This window comes from Pogonomyrmex barbatus, unplaced genomic scaffold (assembly GCF_055798465.1).
Source record: "Pogonomyrmex barbatus isolate J1 unplaced genomic scaffold, ASM5579846v1 scaffold1, whole genome shotgun sequence".
Taxonomy (NCBI): domain Eukaryota; kingdom Metazoa; phylum Arthropoda; class Insecta; order Hymenoptera; family Formicidae; genus Pogonomyrmex; species Pogonomyrmex barbatus.
In genome coordinates, this window is record NW_028297098.1 from 4,170,408 (window position 1) to 4,189,872 (window position 19,465).

Genomic DNA, 19,465 nt, shown 5'->3' on the forward strand with positions numbered 1-19,465 from the left:
TACAAAACCACTACCTTGAGGTACCTACGCGGTGAATCATCGTCCGTATATTATATTGATCGCGAGTTTCTTGTCTCTTGTAAACATATTCGAATCTTAAAATCTTTTGTCTTTTATGGAAGATATACGTAGGTATATCTGTGTGTTGTGGAGAAACTAGAATTTCCTCTATAATTTCTTATTTATGAACTGCGAAGCATATGTCATACGAAATAAACGGACGTTGAAAAATTACGACATATTTATTGCAGTATATAATTTATTGGAAATTTTTTAAATTAAAAATATATATCATCTAACTTTAGTTCTTTCTTTAAAATTGCATATTATATCTTTGTTTTTATATAAAAAGAAGCAGAAAAAGTTACAAAATTGCAACTGATATCACGATTGCATCTGTACAGTTTGAGAGTGCTGGAATTCTTTTAGAAAAAATTGGTATTATTCTTCGTCGCTGAAAATATTAGAAATTTATTACTCTAACTTGGAAGTATCAATTAGTTGGACAGAATAAACAGGATATCAACGGGCTATAATCGCCGGTTACTCAAAAATTAGCCAGTCACAGCTCGTAACCGGTTAAACGTCTCTTCTCTCTATTTCCATGGACCACTTCACATCACGTCGGGCGCGATGTACAGGCGACCTTGATATCCGGAGTTGAGAAGGCCAGCATCACCTTCATCGGACGCACGTTCCCTAATTCCTCGCGGGGTCATCGACTGTCCGCCGAAAGAGGCTTTTATGTGTATCTGTTGTGTGTATCGAAGCCGGTTTTAACCGGAGAAACTCCAATCTGTTACGACGACATTGCGAGAAGGGAAGATCGAATGAGATATTTTTTTATTCGGTAAGACTTTTACCTCTATCCGGTATCCGAATTCCTTCAGCTGGGTCGCGAGGCATTTCGTTGGACTCCAAAAAGGAAACACATCACACAGCTGTAATTTACATACCATGACCTGGATAAAAACTGGCAGTATTAACTCGATCTCGATAACGGTAATTTTCACTGCCGCAATTCCAAACGTTCATTCATTGCAATTGGCATTATTAGCGGAATATTGTCCGATTAGATCGTTCATGGCGTTGCGATGCTGTAATGTCTGCATCAGATGGGAACATCAGATGTTTATCTAAAGTCATCTAGCGTACCTAACGTTAATAGACCGTATTGTATTATCAGCTGTCATGCAAGAACATTTTATAAACAGTTATAATTATTAAAAACTGCATATAATATATATATATATATATATATATATATATATATATATATACTATAAACATATATATATATATATATATACTATATACAACCATCATATTTCCAATTAATACGAAAATAGCTATTAATTAAAATGAAAATTTATAAATTCCTATGTTCTTTTATATATTTTGTAAATTCTAAAATAATCTAATATTATTAGATTGTTTCAGAGGCAAATTTATCTGTTTCATTTATAATTGTTATCCGCATCTGCAACAAAATTTATTCATTTCCACATTGAACAAATTTACAATTCTTAATATACAATTTCTACAATTTCTTAATTGCTAAGAAAAGAATAATTCCATATAACAATATATCTGTCAATGTGATAATTATTATATTAAAAAAATTACCAATCGATCTCAAAACATCATCGACATCGCAGAACCTTTTAAAATTGATTTGACGTGTGTTACTGCGTGAAATGTAAAAATTCAAATGCGAGCTCGAAGTTTTCGAAGCAGAGGCGCGAAAATTCACGCGAGTACGAATATATATTCCGGTCGTGATGCAGGGATCTGCATCAAGTCGAAAGCATACTGGCGGTGCATTGTATTGCCGGCTTCTACGCTCCAAAGCCAGAGGACTTGCTCAGGTAGGTAAGTACCGTTCGACGAGCTATGTCTGACGCCAGTCACGCCACAACCTTCATCGTGTCAGGTGCACGGGCTCCTGAAGAAACCCTATCCCGCGGATAATTCGTTCGCAGTTGAACATAGGCAACCTGAAGATTTTTCATCGGTTCCAAAGGTATGTGAAGAGAAACAAATTATTATACAGAATTTTCATTATTGTGATTACGATTTTTATTCCGGTTGAAAGCGGTCCCTGATTGAGAGCGCGTGGATTCTTAAAATGCTTGAACGTTTACGTGTCCTTACGAGTTTGTGAAATTGACGTGTAAGAAGGTAGATTATGCGAGTGTGAGAACATAAAATAAAGTGTTTGGCTGAAATTTCGTGTTATTTGGGAAGCTCCTTGATGGAACTTCATTCAAATACAAATGTGACAGTGGATTGAATAAAATATGCCAAATTCAAACTATTTTACCTTAGTAGTTTTTATTTTGAATTTATATTTCTTTATAATTACATCCTATCTCGTGCCTTTAATCAAGAGTGTCATTGCACTTGCATTATATTTAACGTACTTGACGTATTTCATTTATAGATATTGTATGCTAATAGCTATTCTATATTGATAAAAATATTATAAATTATAATAGTTTTGAACTAGCGATTTTTTTTGCTACTACTGACGTATTTCTCATTCATAGTAGTTTCGTCACGGTAAATGACGTCACAAGAAGTAATTTTTATTCATTAAAAGGATTAATTTCCCGCGTTCCGCAAATCAACCCTTCGCAGATCCAATCTTTCCGCGAGATTTTACACGCGAAATTTTCTCGTCGTAAATAACGTAACGGCAATTCGAGCTTTAATGATCGTATCACCCTTCCACATTGAAAACACCATCGAACACGCTCTACTTGACTGCGATTACCGTTGCTGCTGGCGCGGCCACGCGAAATTTTTCAACCGGCAATTCCGCCGCCACCACGCGTGTAATTGTAATCTATGGGGGATTCGTTTGTCTTGCTGATCACGTTGGCGAAATTTACGAGCTGACTGACTATATCCGAGATGTTAAGTAACTGTTCCACTGCCTCGACATGGCTATGCGTAAGAGAAAGGACGTCTCACGTGCTTGAACTTGAACTAGCACATGGTATTCTCGAATATTGAAATACAAATGAGTTTATATACACATAATTTATATATAAGTTTACATACAAATAGATGCGTATTTCATACTTTATATATTTATGTGTATGTGCGTGTGTACACGTATGTACACATATGTATATATATAAAATTTGATGCATATTGATAGTAGAAATAAAACGGAACCTACGTTCAATTTGTTTGAGTTCTTCTGACAATCTGCGTTAAATTTATCTGCGTTACAGAAAACACGCCAAAGTTTATTTGTTTTTTTGTCGTTATTTTGTCGCTATCGTAATTTGTTAACAAACTATATATCTACATAACTAAGTTTGTTTAGATTTGGCAAAGTACTTATTACAAATTTTACCTATAAAAAGACCACAAATTTTATATAAGATTTGATATCGTAATATAATGATACGTAATAATGTTGATAAAATATTAACAAAGAGAATATAGTAGTTTTTTAACAAAATATAAAGGCAAATTGATGATAAAAGTCAAGTAGATTTGGACATATTATATAATTTGACATAGACATTGGGAGCAAACAAGATATATATAACGTGGAACTCAAATTGTCTGATCATGAAAAAAAGATCTTAAAAGGATTTTATAACATAAAATTGATAATACATAATTTAAAATGCAATAAAAACAATTCTTATTATTAAGAACTCTATTCCTACATATCAATATTTAAATAGAACATATCAATAGATCATAAAGATATATTGGTATTTAAAAATGTAATTGTGCACATTTGAGTTGGAAAATTTTGAATATTGAATATTTATGACAATATGATAAAACGTGTTTAAAATAAAAGTATCTATTCAAAATTTTGATCATTTTTTAGTTGGTTACCGCTATTATTGACGATAATGTACAGTGCTTCAGTGATGCTTTTAGTCTTAGTCAGCCAAGGTCTTCCTTTATCGGTATAACGATAAGCGAGTCATCACTTGCACTTTTTGAATAAATGTATGATTTCATTTGTTAAAACTTGACCCAATTATAAATGCAAACCGCAAACTAAATGACCTAGCAATATTCTTCGCGCAATAATAAACTAATATATAATTAACTAATATATTTAGCGACGATTTTTTGTGGAAAACAATTCTTTTTAACAAAATTTATACTTTAAGCTATTTATTTTTTTATTCAAATATCTTATATTAATAACTACGTTATAAAAAAATGAATATTAAAAAAATAACATTTATAATATTAATTGTTACATAAAAACAATTTTTGTAACAATTTTCTGAATAGACGAATATTAAAATATTTATAATTAACATAATAAATAAATATAAATAAATTAACATCAAGAGTTTTCTTCAGTTTCTTTCACTAATTGCTTTAACTTGTAAGATTGTATTAATTAATTTATATGATTAACATCTCCGTAATGATTTATAAAACATGACATGCAACACACTATTTTTTACACAAGAAATATCATACTGTTATATCAAGAGCATCGTTATTGAAATAATTTATATTTTTTGGCAAAAATTTTCATAAATATGCCGATAATTTTGAAAGCTTGAGAATTATTGCTTGAAAAGCTGTTAAATTGCTGACATCCGCTTATTGCAGATAATCTGCTTATTATGAAAAAAATATGAAAAAAATGCAACTGTGTGATTTTAATTTCACAAATAATGCGGTCATTGCTTTTTCTTTATCACGTCGCGCGTGCGACGACATTGCAAAAATCGTACGCGCTTTCCCTCTCGACAATGAGAATGAAATTGGCTTCCTTATTTCTTATTTTTATATGTAACTCTTAGAAATGTTTGCAAAATATATAAATGAAATTAAATAAAAGTGAAATTACTTCCAATTACCTCTTTTAATTCTTTTTTTATAAAAATGAATACATTGCAATTTTTAAACGCAAATTTTTTTTTTCATATTCATTGATTAATGTCAAATTATATATTAGAACATAACTTTTAAAATAATTTATAAAAAAATAAAATAAAATAGATGGTATCATTTTATGACTTAATAAATATTAAAAGTTACTTAAAATTCAAAATACAAAAGAGATATAGATATAGATATAGATATAAGGCATAGAAAATGCAGAAAATGAAGGAAACGTTTAATAATAGTGTGTTATTGAAGTAGGCAACTTATAAATTTCTACAATAATTTTTTGTTTTTAGGCCATGGCATTTATCAGTGTTACGCACTATTAAGCTATGTTATATCATGTTTATCAAGGGATGTGACAGTCGAATCGACTCTGTACTCTTTATTCTTGAGATCTGCCATTCACGACTTCGACGCGTTGGGGTAACGATGACTAACAGTCCGTACCGTTAGTCCGAATCGTTATTCCAGCTGGAGAATGTCAATTTCACGCGGTTTACGGTACTCAAATTGCGCGTTAGTATACACTGGCATTGCGCAAATCATTTATCGTCATTGTCTCCGTTCGCGACAGTTGCTACGATTTTGATCTTCGAGGATAATCAATAATGATAAGCGATAACGTGCGTTCGTTAGCAGAAATAAATAGGAGGTACGTTAGCAAATTATGTAAAAGTTTGCATTTTTTTTTTTCTTTATTCAGCCTGATCTTAAAGAATCCATTTTTCCATATTTATCTCTATATCCTCAAATTTAAATAAATCGATAAATTGTAAATGAAAATATGTTAAATATTAAATCAAATCGAACCAAAATTATAAAATTTATTTTTGTCAAATAAATATTGTTAAGAACAATTACGAGCTAACTAAATAATTTATTGGTTTAGTCATAAATTTATGACTTCTTCATACATACGTGTACCTATTTATACTTGCACATTATATGTAAAGACATAATTACGCTCTACATGTTTCTTTTGCATGCTGACTCAACGCGTTCGTCACCAATGGTTTCGTATGCTCTTGCGAAAGTATGCACATAAATGTAATTTACTTACTGATAAAACAACTACGTTAAAGAAACAACGGTATCCACGTGGCCAAGTGGCCACGAGCCGAAACGTTTCCGGTATGTCGCCCGCGCTTAAAATCCTCGCGACAACGACCTCGCGAAAGGTTTCTTCTCCTCGAAATAAACTCGAAATAAACTTGAACAGAGGCAAGATGTGCCTTTAAGGTCAACGACTCGTTTCGAGGATCTCTGCCTTTGGTCAAGATGCAAATGAGGCTTCGTTGTAATTGCGTGATATTAAATTGCAAAGAAATGCAATTGCAACATCGAGTCCTCGATGATTACTCAGCAGGAAGATCGTCGAATAGTCGCGTTAACCAAATGTTGTGTTACAGAAACAGAGGATGTGGTTGTCGAAGACATCGCTCCTGTTGGTGCTAATCGGGCTGGTGAACTCTGAAAAGAGTAATGAGGACGACGCGTCCAGTGTCTTCATGGAGGAGGCCAGAAACCTCTTTTCCAAGAAGTCACTCGAAAATATGGCTCAGGCGTTCGCACATTCCGATACCGGCAAGCAAGTATGATATATTTTTCAGAAAATTATCCAGTTCAGTTTTCATTTAATTGATCTCTTACATTTCTAATTCTATTTTTCTTAGTGTTTCTTTTGTTCTACTTTAACGCAGTGAAAATCTGTCAAAATGTCCAAAGTAAAAATAACGTCTTGTTAATTTGGCTTAAAGTTTTATTTTGGTCTAATACTTGTAAAAATGGTCGCAACATTAAAAGATTTGAATATAAAATGAATAGGTCGGCGACATGATGTTCGAAAAGAGATCCACGATAGATGATGTCGGACAAATCATTTCGGGGATCAGTAATTTGATGTCAGGTGGACAAAATAATCAAGGTTTCGACTTATCGATGGTGACTTCAATTCTGGGCGCGTTGAGTGCGAGCAACAATGTTGGTAGAAGATCGATGAGAGACACGGAACATAAGGAGGAGCCCGGCATAGACTGGGCCAACATAGTCAACATAGGCAGCATGTTCTTGCAACAAAATGCCAATAGCGACGTAGCCATGGGTCTTGTGCCAATGCTTCTAGAAGCCCTCGGTCACGGAGTTAACGACAACGATGCCGGGAATAAAGATCACTCGGGACACTCTTGGTTCTTGCCACCGATATTGGAAAACGTTCACGTCATGTGGGAGCACTTCAGGTATTGTGCCAACTATATGTTAAAAACAGCATGAAAGACAGCATAAATGTCAATTCTACGCCAATAAAACAAAACAAGAGCGAAAAAACTTTTTATTAAACATTTTTTTGTTAAAAATACAGTTTTGCTTGAATTTAAAATTCTATAATAATAATAATAATAATAATAATAATAATAATAATAATATATTAATATATCTTAAAAATAAATTAGAAGATATATACCTTTTTAATTGTAAATAAGAATTGTTTTATATTTTAGTAATTCAGAACTCGGGCAAACGTTATGGAAAAATAGCGGTTTATCGACAGTAATTGCTCAAATGTCGGACGAGCAAGGCAATATTCTATGGGAGAAGATTCTGGACAGTTTTGAAAATCCTATGGTACGTCGAAGATGGATCAAGTCACTCACAAATTTTGTGGCCGAATGGATCTCTCATGTTTCTGATCCAGCGAATCAGCAACGTTATCTTACGACAGTGCAGTTCGTCGGCAACAGTTTTCTGAAATCTCAGGGATTCCCAAAAACAATGATGTTTGATGTCGCAAAACCAACGGAAAGTCTGTCCAGGTTAGTAATACTTATAATAATACTTAATTTTACAATTCTAATTTTATAAATGTTCATATAATAATATAAAACTTTTTACTAAAAGATTAGCAAATGGGATAGCGAAGAAGTATTTGAATATGAAAATCGACAGCTCGCAGTACGTAAGGCCAGCGATAGCGTATTTCCAAGAATTAGTAAGCTTAGCCTCTGAAAAAGGTTTTATCATGTCCCGAGTAAATGCACGAGAATTAAGCAACCGACTAAGCGATACTATCAACAATGACATTATCGCTCCCATCCTTAAGGTAAATATAACTTTTTACATATAGAATAAACTACACAAATCACACAAAGAAATATGCAGTTTTACTTCTTTAGTTTTCATGATTTTTAGTTTTTCATGGTTTTATTATTTCTTCACAAGTAGAACAAAAAAATCATATAAAGATCAAGATGACGTCAAAATGTTATCATAATTCAATGATATCAAGATTATATCAATAATGTAGACATCATTTTGACGTCGTCTTGATTTTTATATGATTTTTATTCTACTTGGATTCAAATAGCGTTTCTAGCATTTTAACGTTTCTAAAAATTTAATTTATTTAAGCTACCACTGAATAACATCTTATAATTAATCTTTACAATTAGTTTATTTTTATACCTAAGAAGATAAGAACTTTACCTTCTGATAACTATACGACGATTCATATTGTTAAATTTATATCAATTAAATTTGGATAATTTTTCACAAATATTTGCGTATTTCCAGTCGTACCGAGCGTACAAATGGGCGACTAAAGTGCCGCACTGTGCTAGTCAAATCTTGTGTACCATAAATGAGAAGAGTCAACAAGATGAGAACACCGAGACACGCGTACGTAGCGGATTGCTCAGGGTAGCAAGTTTCCCCGCGGCTTGGGCAGTCAGTAATAAGTTAGGAATTAATTTCTGGTCTCTCTACGGAGCCATCATGGAGAACGAGGGATGCATCGTGAGTAAATTAGTAAATAGTTCGTTAACAGAGAGAAAATACATTTTAAATTAAAGCAAGAGAGAAAAGTTATTTTAGTATTTTAAATGAATAATAAATTTCTTATCGCTATCTTTAATTTAGACAAAAAAAGACGTGAGACCAAAAAAAAGGAAATAATTAATAATGCTAATAAAAATATATTTATATCGTTGATTTTTTTGTATTATCTCAGTTATAAGTAGTAAATTCAATCTGAATCTTTTTTTTTTGTTCTGTTTTCAGAGCAAATATCCAGCAGATTGTACTGCTTTCCACGAAGAGGAGATAAGGGTGACTACGGAAAATATTCATAGCGAACTTTGAATTTAATTCGAAGCCTGTGAAAGACATTGATTGTTAAATTGTCTCTAAAACTGGAAAAATGTGCTGCAGAAACCGTGTTCTTATATATTCTATCATATTTATTGTATGAAATGAAATGCATCTAACAAAGTTAGGCAAACGAAGTTGCAACGAAGTTGTGCTAACAATTGCGACAAATTAAATTTGATAAAAATGACTGAATTAAGAAGAATCTCTTCATTTTTTTGCATATACGAACAAAAATATTATAAAATATCAATTTTGAATATCAAATTTTAATGAATAATTATACGTAAAAATATCTAAAAACGTTTTTATCTGTATGTTTTCATAAGTATTTAACGTTGAATCAGATGTTTTCAGTTCTTTAAATTATTTAAATTATTTATGTAAGTGTTCTGGAATCAGAGCTTTTAAAAAACATATAATATTAATAAAAAGTTTCCAATTTTTTTGATTTTTTTTAGCAGATTATTACAGTTTGTTAAGATTCATATTTGAGAAAATTATGTTAAGTTTAGTAATTTTCTTAATAATAATATTAAAAAATAGAATTATATATTTTTTCTTTTTTTAGAAACAAATTCGATATAATTTTGTCATTCCATATCGTTATTCTCACATATACAATATTGTAATTATTGCAAAGCGCAGTAATTTTATTCGTGTGGTTGGAATGATAAAAATAGAACGCAATACTTTTATATTAAAAAATAGGTTATTAAAATCATGATATAATAATAATGTTGAAAACAATTGTATTACCAATATGATAAATGTATTGGTTCAAATGTTATTAGGCTAAAATTGAGTTTCTTAAAAACTCTCAAAAGACTTACTTTCAATTTTAAATTAAGAGTTAAGAGAAATTTAAAATTCAATGGTCATATATTGTGGCAAAGATAATAACATAAATTACGTTAAAACGATACAGATTTCAATTATCTCTAATTAAAAGCCACTGAATCAACGGTATTATTAAAAATCACGTTTTTTTTTAATTTCTTATATATTCTTCGATTTAGATAGAAGGAAGTGCAGCCAGATACCTCGTGCATGCTGCACATTATATTTTAGCGTATCTCAGCGACTTCTTTTCGCGAATGCAATAATACGTGGTGCTCAAATTCTATAAATACGTATAAATTTAATATATTAATAACTGTATCTATATAAATTACATATCGTGTCTCTTCGCTCTTGTTCCAATTCTTTATTACTTCTTACGAGATAAATCTATAAAAATTCTAATCTAGAGTTAAACAGCAAGAAGGCACGTTAATTTGCAATATACTTTATGGACTCGCTATTACAGACTCTCTTCTATGTGAAAAATAGAACTTCTCGAGTCCAAAATGGACGGAAGTCCGACAAATGGATATGTTCGATACGGATTTGTAAAACGTCATTCGACATTTATACGTTTGTACCGAATCCACAAACAACAACATGTTCTTAATAACTTTTTGTTTTGTAAATAGTAGTTTAAAGATAAAAATTATGTGTAAAATGTACAATAGGGACGGTGTAAGCCTGTTCCTTTCGTGCGTCCTAAACATGTGGAATAAACATCGGTCGTATTTCCCGACTTCCACGGCGTGCTTATTACTTCCTTTTAATATTCTTACATGCCCATTCTAAACCTTCCTGAAAACAGAAGAAATTCATTTTTAAAGATGCAAATATAAATATATGTAGTATAAAATTTTGTAAAATTATACATTTAAAATTTTTTTCATTTAAGCTAATTTGTTTTTAACAATTTATATATTTATATACTAAAATATAAAAAAACAATACAGATCAAATGATAATTCCACATAATTATTATACTACATTTTAAAATTTAAATCAGGAAAATATCTACTACGTACCTTCACACCCTTGCCTTCGATAGCAATGCACGATTGTATTTGCCAATCACGATCTTTGATATTGTGTAAACCGAGTCCCTCCGCAATTTCGGCTGCTGTCACAGCATGTCCTAAGTCTTGTTTATTCGCATATACTAATAATGGCACTCCGCGTAATTTTTCTTCTAGTAAAAGTTCTGATAATTCTTGTCCTGTTTCTTCCAACCTTTTGATGTCTGCACTATCAACGACGTAAATCTATGACCAACAAATATTATTAAACTTTTATTTAAATTTTTATCTAAAAAGGTAAAATAAACTTAAAATATCAGAAATCGTCTTTAAATAAAGTGATAGACATTTCTTGAACAATTATAATTAACATTTGTAAGATTTGTTAAATAAAATCGATAGAAAACATTGTGTTCTAAATCAAAATTATAAATTGTCACAATTATTATTTATAGAATTTTACAATATGTTTTTATTTTAAAATAGACAGTTTTTATTTTTGTGTATAAAAAGTTCACAAAAGCATCACATATTTGCAAAAACATGATCTATTCTTGATATTTTTATTTCTAACATCAAAAGAAAAAGAGAAAAAGAATTCGTAGAATTATGTTATTATAACGTTAAAAATAATTTCCCCTCTATATGCAAATTTATAGTATTATTATTGCAATATTACACACACACACACACACACACACACACACACACACACACACACACACACACACACACACACACACACACACACACACACACACACACACACACACACACACACACACACACACACACACACACACACACACACACACACACACACACACACACACACACACACACACACACACACACACACACACACAACTTTCACGATAATATGTATTTAAAATCTGAAAATAATTTAAGAATAAATGAAACAAAATGAAATAAAAAGGCACTTACAAGTACATCCGTATTCTCGAAATAATTTCGCCAATAAGGTCGAATTTTCCGAGCTCCACCAATATCCCATACATTTAATTTAAAACCCTCGCTTTGAACACTTTTTATGTTAAAACCTTGCGTTGGAGTCACCTTAAAAAATCAATTTATTTATAATATATATTTTATGTAATTTGTACGTCAGATACTAAACATCTTTTTAAAAAAATCGACTTTCATTACAATTTCTTAATAAATAATTATGCAAGTTAAAAAATCTTACGTGCGTAATATCTTCGCTTGCCAAAGACTTCAAAATGGTCGTCTTCCCGGCATTATCCAGACCCAATAGTAATAGTCGTAATTCTTTATCAGGATTTGATCGCAACTTCCGTAAAATAGCAAGTAAACCCTAATATTTTAAACGCCAATTATTTGTAAATTTTAATTATAATAATATTTTAAACGCCATTATTTGTAAATATTGTATAAAAACTATTTAAAATTACTTTGTAACTTAATTATTAATATAAATGCTTTGTTATCTCTGAATACAGATAATTAAATTAATAAATTGATATGAAATGTAAAAAACAAACATAACCTTGCATTATTTGTTTTTTTCGATTAATATATTTAAATAACTAATCTGAAAAAAATATTTTTTTTTGTTTAAATTATTGTTTAATATATTGTATTATTTATTATAAAAATTGATATCGTAAAAAGTTCTATTATGACAGATCAGTTATTATTTAAATATTAATCGAATATATATATTAATCGAAAAAAACAAATAATGCAAGTTTGTGTTCTTTAACAAATTATTTAATAAGTTTATATTATTTTATTATTCTATATTTATCAAAATGTTTATGAAAAATAGTATTTAAATTTTATGTACAATCAGTGCTTGCAATTTTTAAAAAGATAATTCCCTTTTTCTAGGATTAAGAGTTATGACGATGAAGATATAGCTCATGATGTCATGCGAGTGTATAGACATGTATACAGTGCACAGAAAGTACCAGTGATTTTTTTGTATAATAAAAGGTGATGAAAATTCTATATTTTATTTGATAATAGTATTTTGCAATTTGCTATTTGCAATTTGTGATACTTGGACATAAATCATTTAGTACAAATATTAATTTTTGAGTCGTATACTGTGAAAGAACTTCCACAGGTTATGTTTCAATTACTTCGTGCATTCAAGAGTGTATTAGGCGGTGGTAGGAGGGGAGGAAAAAAAAGTGCATAATATTGTGCATTTATATTTAATTCACGTGACATTTTTACCATCTTCTTGTTGGTATATAATTTCAGGTACTGGAACGAAGACGTTAACAATCTACCGCGATACGTCGATGACTTCTGTTACGTTATATCAAAGTACTATGTTGTTTCCTGGTATCTAAGGAAAATGGTGACATCTGCATATTCTAACTGATGTTACTTGCTGATCATCTGCCACCATTAACGGAAGTTGCAATACCATGTGCGAATACTAATGCTACTTTGTAAAACAACAGTAGATAAATAAATAAACGCGCTACAATTTTATTTATGAAGAACAGATTATTTTTTTATCATATCTCAATAATTAAGATATCGTTCAGATATACCAGATAATTTAAATAACTCAATGTTTAGATATATTGGATAAATAATTTCATTAAGTATTTAAATTTAAGAATGATAATAGAATTCTTAAAGTAATTGAAAATTAAAGATAAAATATTAAAGAAACAATATTACATTATTGAATATTATTATTCAATATTGCATTATTGAATATTATTTACAGAAATATGTCGGTGTATTATACTGGCTTAAATGCCAGTCCACTTTTTTCCAATCATGATGGAATTGTCACATCAATATCTCATTTATCTCAAATTCCATTTCCTGAAATCACAGATGTTGAGATTGGTTGGAATTATTTTCTACTATGGCAAAATACAAAATTATATATCACTGGTAAAATCAGTGAGAAAGATGATAAAAACAGTCCACGTTTAATACAAATTCCAGAAGAGTCATCAGGAAGGCAATAGACACAAAATATTTTCCTTTTTGTCAAATATCTTTTAATTTATAGACTTTTTGTAATTTATTTTATTTATACAGCTGTGAAATGGCTATTCCTGGTCGAGATAGTGTAATTATTTTATCCACACATAAAGAAATCTGGAAATATAAAGTGTATGATGACGCTTGGCAAAAAGTGATACCTTTTATTCCCAGCAACGACAACATACAAACTGAATACGCCATCAAATTATCACAAGCGGGGTGTATAGTAGTTTTAACTAATTTAGGTATGTAATTAAAAATATTAGTTTAAGCATTCTATATTGTTTGTTATATAATTATATTTTTAAAAGTTTTGCTATTTTTTAAGGACGAGTCTTTAATGCCCCACTTTTAATTGAAATGCCAAAAAGAGTCAAATTTGTTGATCTTGCTTGTGGTTTTGACCATACTGTTCTACTAGCAGAAAATGGTGATGTTTATTCCATGGGTATGGGAATGTATGTAAAATTACACAAAATTATTTTTAGAAATATTTTGTTATTTAATAAATAAAAGTTTATCATAATTTACACACACATATGACAGACGTGGTCAGTTAGGACATAATGAGTTAGAAGATTGTGATAATCCCAAACTTATTGAGGCCTTAGCTGGTCTAAAAGTAGTACACATATCAGCGGGTGGTTGGCATTCTGCTGTAGTCACTGATCAGGTCAGTACATAAAAATTAGTCAATTATATTCATTTATTTCATTTATAAATGAAATTAATATGATAGGGTGATCTATATACTTGGGGATGGAATTCAAATGGAGAATTAGGAATTGAAAGCAAAGACAAGAAAGTTTATGCTGTCCCAACTTTAATTGATTTTAAAAATGACAAAGGAGAAAATATCGAAATTAATATTAGAAAAGTCGAATGCGGGAATTCCTTTACAGTATGTTTAACAGGTAAAATTAATTTTCTTTATATATACGCAATAATAGAGATATTTTTTCTAAAAATGATTTCTCTGTTTCTTCTTCAGATGATGGCTTCATTTGGGGCTGTGGTTCTAACAAGTATGGTCAGTTAGGAAAACTTGAACAGGATTTAAAAAATTCGTATAATTTTGTCAAACTAGATATCCAATCATTAGATTCTAAAACAGTGAAAAAATTCAAATGTCATGAATGGGGTACAGCAATAATCACGGAATAACATTATTTTAAACATTATTTTAAATTGTTAGATGTTACAAAATAAATAAAATTTAGATGTTACAAAATAAATAAAATTTTTCAATCTTGTGGATTTGCGTTTATTATGTCATATATTTCCTGCATGCATCTCGAAGATTTGTGCTGCTTCATTAGCTTCTATCAATGGTAAAATAAATCGACGATTATTGGCTAACAGTTCATCCTCCATTAAAGAAGATTGTGGTGTTGGAGGAATTTCCATGTCTAAATCTTTCATTTTTTCTTCTTTCTCTTCCTTTGTATTATCAATCGTTTTCTCCTCTAAAAATAAGAAATTTACTTACAATTATTTACTTATTATGTAATATTGCTGATACATTATAACAAAAAATAAAACTAATAAAATAAAAAACAAGCATTATTATGTTTAAATAAAAAACAGATATTAATATAAATACACAAATAGTATAAAGTATATTATATCAAACAGCATATATGTAACTAAATATAATTATTTACTTTACCATTATATTGTTCATCATTATCGTTAATTATTGATTCACTGGCAATCTTTTTTAATCGTTCACGAAGTTTTACGTGAAACAATCCTTTTTCAGAATCTGCAAGTTTAATTTGACGTGCTGTCCGAAAAGTATGAGGCATATGAAAAATCTGTAACTGTATTTGTTTTACAAAAACTTCATATATAAGGAAATAACGCAATTCATTAGCATACCTGTTTAAAAAATAAATAATGATAAAAAATAATATAACGATAAAATTTTATATATGTATATATAAAATTTATTTTCTTTTAAATATAAAAAATATTTGAAATAATATATTGTATCTTCTTTATATGTACATGCTGTATGTTGCTTTAACAATTATATTTAGTACATCACTTGGGTTTAAATTCGAAGATTTGATTTTCGCATTTCCACTTGTATTTGTTTGTGAATTCTTTGTAGTTAAGAAAATTTTGGAACTCGTCGGTGATTTCTTTTGTAAATTACTTATTATGCTAAAATAAAAGTCTTTAATGTATTTAGAAAATTAACACGTTTTACAGTAAAATAGTGTAAAATAGCGTATAACCTATAGTAATAAAAATTATAATGTTCTCAATTTACCTGTTTCCACTATCATAATTTTTCAAGTCGATAAAGAAAAGTTTGTTCTCTTGGGACGTAAGTTCGTTATTCTCTGTTATTAATTCCTTTTGAGATAGTTTATTTGTAATTAAATATTCCGTTTCACTGGTAGAATTTTGTGACATAATTTCAAAATATGCATCCATAAGTAATTCCCAGTGCGGCAATCGATCGTCACTACATAATTTTTTAGCGACATAAATAAATAAAGTCCTCATTTCTTTAAAAAAGTCTTCGCGAAGTAATTTCTTATCTATAAAAATAATCTATGTCTCTAAAAAATGTATTTTTTATTAATTTATTATGCTAGATTCATGTTTAATTTACTTATGCTGTGTAATAATATTATATAATAATTCAGATTTAGACCAAATTTATTTCAATAAATCTATATTTACATAAAAATATATTTCTTTCTATGTATATAGAAAATATTTTGATACTATCAATATATCAATTTAATAAAATTACCTCGAATTAATTTCATTTCGCCAGCCAACCAGCTAATTAATACACTTCTATAATAATTGTCTAAACAGTCTTTGAAACGTAGAACTTGAAGAGCTACGGTGTCCAAGAACCAAAAAGCAGCTTTGTTAGTCTTGTAGTCGTTAATTCCTAGAAGATTACCTAGCAATCTGCAGCAATTAAATATTTTCTCAATTAAATATTTTCTCGAGTAATTCCAGAGTTTATACAATTTAAATAACTCATATATTAGCAACTTCACTCAATAACGTATTGTGGCTCCTCCGTTTCAATCTTCACAATCTTCTCGTTGAGATGATTAAAAATGCTTGGAAGAGTTGGTATATACATAATTCTTTCAAACGTCTATACTTCAATAAACACGATGAAAGAATAAAAAAACAAAATTCTTACAGAATTATTACTATATTACAATATAATAATATTTGCATTAATCAATTAATCAAACATCTAAAATGTATGAGGTAAACATACCTCCGTATCATAATTACCAATTTCACATACACAAATTAAAATCACTAGTTTAAATTTATTCGTATACTAATTTTAAAGAAGCTAATAAAATATTTTATTTAAAATTCATTGAATATTATAAATTAATGATATAAGTGTATCGGACAACCTCGCTATCCTTTTTAACGAATTCATTATGGTCTTCTTCGAATGACAAATCTTTTTTAAACTCTAAATTCATTATGGTCTTCTTCGAATGACAAATCTTTTTTAAACTCTAATATATTGAGCGATTTTATATATTATGAACTGAAAACCGTGTTACGCGACATGTAAAGTTATTTAGCATCAGATACTTATTCACATTTGTGCAGTCACTCAATATGAATGCAATCGCAAAATCCAGCAGAGAATTGCCTGTCGTTGATGACGTGTCGCATATCGGGTGAGAATAAAAAATCACACGGAGACGACTTTGTTTTTATTCATTGATTTTATTAATTTTTTTTCCATATTTTGTTCAATATTTTCAGAAAATAACACTCCAAAGCGAAAAAACCGTATATTCTCACCAATCCCAATGTATGTATAATATATATATATTATACTTTTCATATATAATATATATGTATATATATATAATATATATATAATGTATACTTTTATACTTTTTATATATATAATAATATTATATATAGAGTAGCGCACACTTTAGACTGTTATGTATCGATACCTTTTATAATTTTATCGATAAATTACAAATATTGAAAAACATGAAACAGACACAGTCGGCGGGGACGCGCGGACTTCGGCGTGGGACTTTTTCTTATACGGAACCGTGAAAAAAGTTTTCGCGACGGATACTGCCGTCCGCTGCTTCCGCATCCGCCTGCTCCAAGACGAACAAGGCTTAATCAACCGGAAACACAGAGTTGAGTTTCTTTTAAATACAAATCCCAAGAGAACTCGTAAATAAGAAAGAGGAAAGTGACGCGACTTCGATCGGACATAAAGCCGGAAGTCGCCGATCTTCGTTTGTAAAGTGTTTTTTTAGCCGTTGAAGAGTTCTCAATGAAAGAATCGAATTGTGGAAGCGAATGTAAAGGAAGAAGAAAAGTACAATGTAGGCTGGCAGGAAGAAGCGGAAGCAGCTAGTCCTCGTCTCTCTCGTCGAACACTAATAACTATAATATATAATATGTATGCGCGAACATACGCGTGCCCCGGCGCGACTGACTTTTTTTTTTTATTTATATATTTTCACACCGAAGTCAGAAAGGCAATACGCAGTATGAACTTACTTAGTACATTTGTGTTTTTTTTTTCTCGTGTACGTGTGTGTATGTGTGTACGCATCTTTATATGTGTGACTTTTACAACTATTTTTCTCATTTGTCTATTGTTCCGTGGCTTCTTCTTCTCTTCCATCATTTGCTTCTCCTATTTCTTTTTTTTTATCCCATAATAATACGCTCTCTGACTTTCTCTTTGTTATATCATTCTACCCCCGTTTTACCTCGCATTCCCCGTTTTTTTCACTTTTGGTAGTTTTATTCCGTCCTCCCCCCGCTCTACCGAGCCACGAAAATTATCCGGAGACACGTGAGAGTAAGAGGGAGATAGAGAGGTACGAAGAGGAGGGATTTGAAGGATTGGGTGTTCGGAGGGTAGGAGAGAGATAATCGTATACAGACGCGGTTAATACAATTAATTAATCAAAATAAAATAAGGGAAAGAAAGTATATATACAGAGGTGGCGGTTACGATCACAAATACCATCTTCGTTCCCTACGCAAGTTTTTTAAAAGAATTAGAGATTTTGCAAAATCTTTCTCCACATTCCCATGGAATATCGCAAATTATTTCGAAATATTAATGCATTATTTTAAAAAACGGATAGATTTAAAAAACGGTTTTGATTATTGATATGTAAAAAAATAATATTCTTGAATTAAAATACCATTTGTACTACTTGGTGTGCACTATGTTGCTTCATTATTTCTTCTGTTTCTTTCCTTTATTTATTAGATATTAATATATATTTTAGTCCATTTATATTTTGTATATAATCAATTATTCTTTAAAATAATTCAAGAACAATAAGATAAACAGTCAATTTAAAAAATTCGAGTATATTTAATCTCAATACATTTAGATATCTCTATTAGTTTTAAAAAACTTTGGCGTGATTGCAAACGACGCTCTTTTGAGATCGCAACAGACTTTGGGATAAGGCGCGCTTCCCCATGTATAAACAATGAGATGTTTCAATTTCTTTCGTTAGATCTTCCTTATACATAAATTACTTTGCGTGACTTTAATATCAAATTTAAAC

The 19,465-nt window shown here is 30.0% G+C and overlaps 4 protein-coding genes across 6 annotated transcripts; 2 read left to right on the top strand and 2 right to left on the bottom strand.

The window, feature by feature from the left end:
* The first annotated feature begins 1,862 nt into the window (after positions 1–1,862).
* Positions 1,863–10,612, top strand: LOC105432475 (uncharacterized). Of its 3 annotated transcripts, none has more exons than XM_011647300.3 (7): positions 1,863–2,023; positions 6,300–6,482; positions 6,715–7,127; positions 7,389–7,700; positions 7,786–7,987; positions 8,458–8,679; positions 8,944–10,612. In XM_011647300.3, the coding sequence occupies exons 2-7, from the start codon at positions 6,309–6,311 to the stop codon at positions 9,022–9,024; spliced, it is 1,404 nt and encodes a 467-aa protein (XP_011645602.1). In that variant the 5' UTR covers positions 1,863–2,023; positions 6,300–6,308; the 3' UTR covers positions 9,025–10,612. The 3 variants fall into 3 exon arrangements, with proteins under 3 accessions (XP_011645602.1, XP_088928330.1, XP_011645603.1); XM_089072204.1 differs by lacking the exon at positions 1,863–2,023 and adding an exon at positions 5,387–5,542; XM_011647301.3 differs by lacking the exon at positions 1,863–2,023 and adding an exon at positions 5,951–6,021.
* LOC105432472 (ADP-ribosylation factor-like protein 3) lies at positions 10,218–13,251 on the bottom strand. The gene is made up of 5 exons (XM_011647296.2): positions 13,113–13,251; positions 12,097–12,225; positions 11,835–11,966; positions 10,899–11,135; positions 10,218–10,671 (listed from the first exon to the last, which is right to left on the bottom strand). The coding sequence occupies exons 1-5, from the start codon at positions 13,113–13,115 to the stop codon at positions 10,630–10,632; spliced, it is 543 nt and encodes a 180-aa protein (XP_011645598.1). The 5' UTR covers positions 13,116–13,251; the 3' UTR covers positions 10,218–10,629.
* LOC105432473 (RCC1 domain-containing protein 1) lies at positions 12,765–15,141 on the top strand. The gene is made up of 8 exons (XM_011647297.3): positions 12,765–12,866; positions 13,140–13,311; positions 13,621–13,863; positions 13,944–14,134; positions 14,218–14,347; positions 14,436–14,562; positions 14,629–14,803; positions 14,881–15,141. Exons 3-8 carry the CDS (start codon positions 13,625–13,627, stop codon positions 15,051–15,053), a joined length of 1,035 nt encoding a protein of 344 aa, XP_011645599.2. The 5' UTR covers positions 12,765–12,866; positions 13,140–13,311; positions 13,621–13,624; the 3' UTR covers positions 15,054–15,141.
* On the bottom strand, positions 14,695–19,418 carry LOC105432474 (uncharacterized). Its single transcript, XM_089072365.1, has 7 exons — positions 17,300–19,418; positions 16,919–17,022; positions 16,660–16,826; positions 16,168–16,441; positions 15,900–16,058; positions 15,559–15,770; positions 14,695–15,355 (listed from the first exon to the last, which is right to left on the bottom strand). The coding sequence occupies exons 1-7, from the start codon at positions 17,369–17,371 to the stop codon at positions 15,162–15,164; spliced, it is 1,182 nt and encodes a 393-aa protein (XP_088928491.1). The 5' UTR covers positions 17,372–19,418; the 3' UTR covers positions 14,695–15,161.
* Between the last annotated feature and the right edge of the window lie 47 nt (positions 19,419–19,465).